Source organism: Micromys minutus (assembly GCF_963924665.1).
Source record: "Micromys minutus genome assembly, chromosome: 17".
Lineage (NCBI taxonomy): Eukaryota > Metazoa > Chordata > Mammalia > Rodentia > Muridae > Micromys > Micromys minutus.
Window position 1 is genome coordinate 53,570,753 of NC_137952.1, and position 8,524 is coordinate 53,579,276.

At 44.5% G+C, this 8,524-nt stretch overlaps 1 protein-coding gene across 1 annotated transcript; it reads right to left on the reverse strand.

Annotated features, from left to right (window-relative positions):
• Positions 1–4,066: 4,066 nt before the first annotated feature.
• LOC308431376 (cystatin-C) lies at positions 4,067–8,046 on the reverse strand. Its single transcript, XM_080930825.1, has 3 exons — positions 7,705–8,046; positions 5,232–5,345; positions 4,067–4,394 (listed from the first exon to the last, which is right to left on the reverse strand). Exons 1-3 carry the CDS (start codon positions 7,927–7,929, stop codon positions 4,311–4,313), a joined length of 423 nt encoding a protein of 140 aa, XP_080786951.1. The 5' UTR covers positions 7,930–8,046; the 3' UTR covers positions 4,067–4,310.
• Positions 8,047–8,524: the final 478 nt, after the last annotated feature.

Here is an 8,524-nt window from a genome sequence, read left to right on the forward strand (position 1 = left end):
CTGGAATAACACAAGTCCTAGAATAGTGAAATCTATTCTCAAGAACAAGAAATTTTCGGTGGGCATCACCATCCCTGACATCAAACTATATTACAAAGCAATTGTGTTAAAAACCGCATGGAGTGTGGATCTGCTCAGGACAGAATGTCAGTATAAGGCGGGGCCTTAGTAAGACAGCCATTTTAGAGGTGTTAGTGCCAATTGACTTGATTAGTGTGTGCCAGGAGTCAGCCCCAGTGGTGTTGGGGTTTTTCTTTCTTCTTGAGCCAGCAGAGGAGAAAGAGCATCTGCGGAGGGTAAGACTTGGTCTTATGAGATTCAGGGGTAAGACCAAGTCTTATGAGATATTTATTGTTGCTGTATAATAAAAGTTTACTATCTAAGTCTAAGTTACTATGCTACTATAGCTGACCTGCCTTCTGTGATCTTTTGAGGCCAGAGACTGCAATCTCTGGCACTAAGCACCTCTTCCTAAAACTGCAAGGGATTAAATAAATAGACTTTTTACTATCTCAGCTGAAACTGCTGGGCTCTAACTTTTAGTCTGCTAGTAGGAAGTCACAGGAAGAAAAGGAGACACTTAGAAAAATGATTATAATGTTTATTACTAAGTAGTAAAAGTGTCCTATGAAAGCTATCTAAAGCAGAGAAAGAGAGAGAGAGAGAGAGAGAGAGAGAGAGAGAGAGAGAGAGAGAGAGAGAGAGAGAGAGAGGATAGATAGATAACTTCTCTCTTTGTCCTCAGTACTTATACATCTTTCAGAATACATGATCACGTTACAAAGTTCATCCCATGTTCACACCAAAAGTTGAATCATAAATTGAAACAGAGGTTTACAACAGAAAATATTTACATGCATATCCATTAGGAGTAATTATTTGGCTAAACATCTATCACCTGTCTTAGCTCCACAGGTTTAATCTAAAGGTTTAAAACCATAACTAAGTTATGAGTGAAGTTTTGTATAGATAAACCCAGTCAATATTTTATTCTCTGTCCTAGTACTTATAATAAATCATTGGTTTTCTTTTTATGACCTTTAGTTAATTGTTTTACAACCTCTTGAATGTGCTCTGAGTAGGAGAAAGTCTGGTTACTATCTATGAGTAATTAACTGGTGTCACTTGGGAGACTGGCAGAGTTCTCACTGCAGTTTTCTCTATCAGAATTGACCTAATGGCAGTCCCACTATAAAAGAGCTTAATAATTAGTTATAAGTTTACGAATTCTTTTAGGGTCATCCTTAAGACAAGTTATTTATATGTCTGTATAGCATCACTACAAGACAGTATACCTTCATAGATCTGCTCTAAAGGGTTGTGCTATAACTTAATGATTGTTATATGTGTTTAATAATAACGGGAAAAGCATGTTAATAGCAGGGATCTTTCCTAAAATGAATCCCTTACAGCCTTGTTTAATAAGGGAGAACCAGTCACAGACTATATAATAATCTGAGGCTGGCCATCTCAGGATAATCTCCTGCTAGTTAATAGCTTGTTAGGTTATGGCTCCCAACAAGTGTGATAGTCCCAGAAGCTCAGGGCCATGGGAACACACTCATCAGCATCATTTTCTGCCTGTCAATCCAGGAAGTGTGGCAAGTTCTCTTAGTGGCCTGGATTTCAGCCAAAGATAAACAAATGCTACTGTTCAGGATCAAAGGACTCTTAAAAAGACAGATGTTCTAGGAAGCTCTGTGATCTGAGTGTGTAGCTAGGAATGGAAAAATCTGGAATACACTGAATCTTCGACTATACTGAGGAACCCGTGAACTTGTTAAAGGAAGGGGGTAGAGAAAAGAAGGCAGTGGAGAAACAGACTGTATCGAGGGAAAGTGAAATCAGTGGGAAAATAAGGTAAAAATCATGGTAGGCTAGAGTAACATGGCAATAATCTTTAGATGTGAACTCAGTGGCATTTGAAAGAAAGTGTGTTGTGTGTGTGTGTGAGTGTACTGTGTGTGTGTGTATGTTTTGGGATTTTTAATTTTTTTTCTTTATGTTTGGGTGTCTTAGTTAGGGTTTCTATTCCTGCACAAAACATCATGACCAAGAAGCAAGTTCGGGAGGAAAGGGTTTATTCAGCTTACACTTCCACATTGCTGTTCATTACCAAAGGAAGTCAGGACTGGAACTCAAGCAGGTCAGGAAGCAGGAGCTGATGCAGAGGCCATGGAGGGATGTCACTTACTGGCTTGCTCAACTTGCTTTCTTACAGAACCCAGGACTACCAGCCCAGGAATGGCACCAACCACAATGGGCTGGGCCTCCCCCCTTGATCACTAGTTGAGAAAAAAAATATTACAGCTGGAACTCATGGAGGCATTTCCTCAACTGAGGCTCCTTTCTCTGTGATAACTCCAGCTTGTATCAAGTTGACACAAAACTAGCTAGTACACTGGGTTTTTTTTTTTTTAATTTTTTTTCTCCCTTTTTCTTTTAAAGAGGGAAAGACTGAAATTGGAGATGTTTGTAGGGCCTGGGAGAGATATCAGAGGAGGAGAGGGAAAAAAAGAATATGAGCAAAATATATGGTATAAAAAGATTGAAAAAAAACAAAAATAAAAATATTTTGAAAGGTCATTGAAGCAAATTCTATGAACATTTTGGCTAGAATAATATGTATTTATATAATAAAGCTCATAAATTGCACTGCACCATACTATAAAAAGTCTAGATAATAGTAATTAATTCTCATAAATTCCAAGAGGAACTATTACAGTTCCTACTTTACAGAATGAGGTGAGTATAGGAGGTGACTCAGGTCACAGAGCTGAGACACTAATGTCCAGGTAGGCAGCTTGCAGATGTGCTGAGCTCTTTATCTTTTAGTTGACAGAAACACACATATGAAAGAGAGACATAGACAGAGAGAGACAGAGAGAGAAACCCTAGGTAAAATTGCTGTGTAATGTCTTCCCTTCATACTCACAGATAATATTCTAACCTGCTTTTTGTGTTGTGGACCAAGGTATCAGAAAGGCCCACCTAGATAATGCCTGCAGGTGTCACCATGTGGCTTTGGGAAAGATGGGCTTACCTTCAGAGGAGCTTTGCTTCCCCTGGGTTGGGACCAGGAAAGCTCAGTAGGAGCTTTGCACCTTTCTTGGTTTTGCCATGAAGATCATTATCTCACTTTCTCCATGAGCTGAGAGTCACACAACTTTCAGGATCATGAAGCAGAGACACAGACCACCAGTGAACTTCAGGACCACGTAGTAAAAAAATTACAATATATAGTAACATAGACAAAACATGTACACACTTTTGTGTGGCCGGGGTTATCCAAGACCCTTAATACTGTGCCAACCACTCTGCTGAAGGCCTTGGACAATAAGGACACTAACTCTCCAACCCTGTTTAGCCTCAGGTCTTGAACTCAGGATCCTCTAGCTGAGCCTTCCCTTCTCTTACCTCAAGGACTTTATCAGTATCAGAGGAAGAAGGCCCTGCCTACAAGGCAGGAGAAAATAGGTCACCATGGAAGAGAGGCACTACCTTCCCTTCAGGTTCCACTTTGGCTTTCACTGAAGGACCTCCATTCTTTAGTGGTCAGACCAGTGGTCTGAAGAAAGCTTCCCAACGCAGCTCTGATCACTTTTGTGATTTGAATGCAGGCCCCAGTAGCTTGGCTATTCCCATTTGCATTAGACGATATGTGGATGGACATTGAGCAATAGGTTGTGAGAATTTGTATTTTATACAATACTGTAGTCTCCCCTGATCTTATGCAACCATGACACTAAGGTGATGGTAACTAAAACTCCCTCCTTGGAAGTTGGAATTGATCTTATGTCAGTTCTATTTGTGTTAAAATCTCCCCTGAAGCTGCATGAAAAGACTTGTGTTATGTCAGGGCATAGATGGGCTGGGATTATCCCTGTCACCCCAAAGGTACCAGTGGTCCAGTAGTATAGGACTGGTGCTGTCTGGGCTCCAGTTATTTCTCTGCCTGGGATACTCACTGTTTTCCTACACTCGTGCAAGCACACGCACAAAGACACACACTTCCTGTTTTCTGGTTTTCTTTGCTGCATATCCTGAGACAAAAACAACTCAGACAGAGCCAAAGGGTTTTTTTTTAATTGTGCAAGGCATAACAGGTACTGCAAGGAGAAGGGTGGAACCAAGGGACAGTTGTTTAGATGTGCAGAACCTGCCTGCAGCAGCTTCTTTACTGTCTCCTGGTGTGAAGATGTCGTCCTGGAGATGCGCTCCAGAGCTAGAGCACCCTTCAGAGGGATGAAACACTATAGGGAAGGAGTATAAGAAAGGAACAGTTGGCACGATCCTTCAGGACTCAGCCCTTAGGCATTTTTACAGCTGAATTTTGTCAGGGAGTGTGTGCCTTTCCAGGGCACGCTGTAGATCTGGAAGGAGCAGAGTGCCTTCTGCGAAAGGGAACAAAGAGGAACAATCAGCATGAATCTATAGCTAAGACAAGTACCCACACCAAGATAATGGAACAGGTGTATGCAGTGATGGAAGTGAAACACTTCTCCCTTCTGAGTCCCAGGACACTTAGCAGGGTCTGTTAATCTGTCTTATTGGATGGTATGTGTCCCCTTTCCTGGATCCACAAGACCATATTCTTCAGTCCCAGCACACAGCTTGAGGAGTAGCCCCTGTAAGGTGTGGGAGTCCTAGAGGTCAAGGCAGTGGAAAATGTGCTGGGGCCATGATCTACCTACGTACTAAGAGGGGCACCAGGAAAGAAGCACAGGCAGGCATAGGGCACACCTCTAAAAGTGGCAAGGCATCAGGAAGGGTGCTAAGGGAAATGTAGCTATCACCACAACCATGGTGTCACTGAACCAATTACACAACAGAAAGCCTGCAGTCATGGCAGAAGAGGCATGAAAGATTTCAACCATTAAACAGCTTCTGTTCTCTTTCATGTAGTCTTGGCAGGTGGCTCCAGTTGGGATTAAACGAAGCCTGTCTCCCCAGCAAGAATACGTGCAGTTGCCTCTAGTTCAGTATCATGATGATTGTACACCAATACCCCAATTCCCTGGATAAATTCATTCAGCAATCAAGTTAATCATGTGCACATAAACCTCTCTTCTACATGGGCACACAATTACATTGGCATGACGTACATGTATCCAACATCCACCTGTATCCATTCATGAACCACTGCCTACTCATGCACTTTCCCACACAGTGTAATACTCATCAACACCTTTGCCTAGATGATTGCCCTCAGTCCCATATCAAGTACATACCCTCATCAGATGGGGTTGGTCATGGAAAGGACAGTTAGTCAAGTTTGGCTGGGACTTGGTACATGTAGTTCGGCCCATCTCCACATCCAAATAATAGTTTATTCCAGCCACAATCTACAGTGAAAAGAGCAAGATTCAACAGTCCAGTCAAGTCACTTACACACAGCTGCCTTCCAACACAGACCTGAAGTGTTTACCTAGGATTTACGCCTGGTTTCATAAGCAGCCAGAAATCTCACCCGTAGAGAAAACAAGCTAAATCTTCCAGACCAAGTAGCCTCAGGCTCTGTTGGTAATTCTTTTATTCTGACAAGGTGTCATATGTAGCTGAGTAAGAGGAGAAGTAGAGCACAAAAGGCAATAGCTAGGACTGACAAACCTTTCAGAGTCAGGAAGGAAAGCATTAGGTCTGGGGAGAGACAGCCAGGGTGTTCTAGGAGCCTAGGATTGTTCTGAGTGTAAGCAAAGGCTCTGGCCTCAATGTGGGATTAACTCAATCCTGCTGATTGTGGCTCCTCAGGCTCAGACACTGTACCACTCAAGGAGAGCCAGACCTTCCCCATCCCCAGAATGCAACCTAGAGAGAACATATTTATTTACCCAAGATTCCCTCCTTCCAGAAACAAGAGGACATGGGATGCTTCACACACAGGGATGTTTCAAGTCAGAGGAAAGACAACCCTTAAATGTCTTCTCCTTCAGTGAGATTCCCCTGATTTTCCTCAAGCATGTCATTCACCTGTAGGTCTTCCAATTGCAATTTAAGAATAGCACTTATCCCTCTCCCCATAATGGGGTGCGTCACCAACTTGTCAGAAATGTAAAGGACAAACTGAGGGACTTGGGGTGTATGGGGGGGAAGGCTCAGTGTATTGGCCTGTGGGACTCTTGATTTGGGGGATATCCTGATTTTCCTACCAGTTAAAGGAGACTCACAGACCAAATAACCTATAACTCCCTATACTTTGCTCCATCTGTTGCCACAGTTAAGAGGCGCACTGGCCATCAAGGTCCAAGGCAGCTGGAAAGTGGATGACTTTTCTGAAGGCTGATCACGTCATCAGGAGAAATGGAGCAGGATTTAATTTGTATTTTGAAGACAGGGTAGAAATGAGCTCTATACATTGGTGTACAATCCTTGTTCTCTAAAATCTGGCCCTCCTTTGGGGCCCAGTAGCTCTTACTGCTACCTCCTCTGTCAGAGTCTAAGTCTAAGGTAGTCTGAAACTACTCAGTGGGTGGAGGGTGATTTGTGCTATCTTGGGGGCAATTAGCAAAACCATGGAGGCTGTTCCCAAGGAAATTCCAGGACCACCAGTAGAGGGAAGCAAGGCTTCCAAGAACAGCTAGATAGCACCTTCTGAGAAGACCCAAGAAGGCACCTGCCTGGTGACCTGCACCACCAACATTACAGGTCAAGAGACTCAGCATCAGTCTACAGAGTCATGTGTCCCTTAAGGATAGGGGCCCCTTCTGAGAAATGTGCCCTGGGACACTGTGGAGAATCAAAAAGGACATGCAAAAGTTAATATGGCTGCAGCATCCCAGGGTCATTTACCTTTGAGGGCCACCCCATCACAAACTGAGTCATGATTGAAGGGAACCTCATCATGTGGCACAGGACTGATTACTACAGCTGTCTGGACCATTCCATATTGCTAATAACAACAAGGCAGCACAGGCCTTGCTCAGAATGAAAAAAACAAAACAAAACAAACAAAAAACCCAAAACAAACAAACAAACAAACAAACAAAAAACAAAAACAAAAAACAGGCTGCCAGACTGCATAGAAAAAATAGCCCTTGCTAGGAGAGTCCATAATGGAGACCAGCAAACTAAGTGAGGCTTTGAGTGAAGGAACTGAGTATCTGTGAATTCCCAATCTTCCTGATGTAATCTTGGGTATGTAGAGAATGCCCTTGTTTTCAGAAAGTGTTTACTCTGAAAGTATTCACAAAAATAGGTGACAATAAACACGCACCCAGGTACATGTGCTCCTGAGTAGAGCAAAGAGGTTGGAACCAACATGGCCAAGTGTTTACTGGTAGGATGGGATGTCAGAGTAAGTTTCAATTAGGGTGCTTATTCACTGAGGGCAGCTGTAAAGCCTATTTATCCTTCTCCTAGGATTATTAGCAGTTGACATTGACCCCAGGCGGCTGATGGCGGTGAGCTCAACACACGGAACCTCTGACCTACATCTTTAGTACCTCTGCTTGTTGGTCTTTTGGAAATAGAGTTAGGAGGGCAGGTACCCATACGCTGTGCTCTTCTGGGTTCCAGAATAAACCAAAGAGGAATGACCCTATTAACACATTGAGGAGGGCTGAGAAGGGAAGGAGGAGGGCCGCGCTCCCAGGAGAAGTACAGGCGACTAAGTCCCGGCAGAAGCAAACTGCGCCCAATCCAGAGACACCTGGGTGGAAGCGGCATGAAGACATCCGGAGAGCAGGGGACAGCGGAGACACTTACCTGCTTACGAGCTCTCAACACCTCTATGGCGCGGCTAAGATACGCATCGTTGACGCCCTTGTTGTACTCGCTCACAGCGAAGTCCAAAGCTCGCTGTACTCCTTCTTCGCTGGCATCTGCCTCCTGCGGGGCTCCCAGCAATCGCGGGCGTGGCTTGGGGGTCGCGGCCCAGGCCAAGGCCAGGACGACCAGCAGGAGCAGCAAGGAGCGCAGCGGGCTGGCCATGGTTGGCTAGGACAAAGGGAAGAAGCTCCAACAGAACTTGGAATTGGTACAGAACAGAGGCCGCTCACTCAGTGCGACTTTAACCCAATTGTGAGAGTTAGAGACCCGCCCTCCTGTCCTGGCCCCTCCTTTTCCGGCGGCCACCCTCCCTTTTCCGTCAGCTCCCTCGCCCTTCCCCCGGCCCTGCCTCCTCCTCCGAAAGTCCCCGCCTACCCTCTTAAGTCAGCTTCTATTCTGTAGGTCAGATACCTCTTCAAGAGCAGGCCAACTTCCTTTTCCATTTCCTCGCCAGTCCCCCGCTGAGCTTCCCTCCCCTTTCCTTTCTCTCCCTTCCTTATTCACCCTGAGCTTCCTGTTCTTCCCAGTTCCTCTTTTCCAGGGCCCTCTTCTACAGCTTCCTCTTTCACTCTTAAGTTCCCTGTTTCTTGCAGTCTGGTTTCAACAGAGAAGTCATTGTTTCTGGACCCTAAAATGCTGGTGACTTCTGAACCCTGTTTCTCCAGAAAGCAAAAGGGCAACCAGTCTTTAATTTCCCGGATCTTCAGAGTTCAGCCCTGATCACTTGATAGAAAGCAGGGTTACTACCTGGGAATGC

Coding starts and splice junctions, on each gene's coding strand:
- LOC308431376 (XM_080930825.1), bottom strand. CDS start 7,929: ATGGCCAGCCCGCTGCGCTCCTTGCTGCTCCTGCTGGTCGTCCTGGCC. Junction 5,346..7,704: donor TGTTGAGAGCTCGTAAGCAG/GTAAGTGTCTCC, acceptor TTTTCACTGTAG/ATTGTGGCTGGAATAAACTA. Junction 4,395..5,231: donor ACCAACCCCATCTGATGAGG/GTATGTACTTGA, acceptor TCCCTTTCGCAG/AAGGCACTCTGCTCCTTCCA.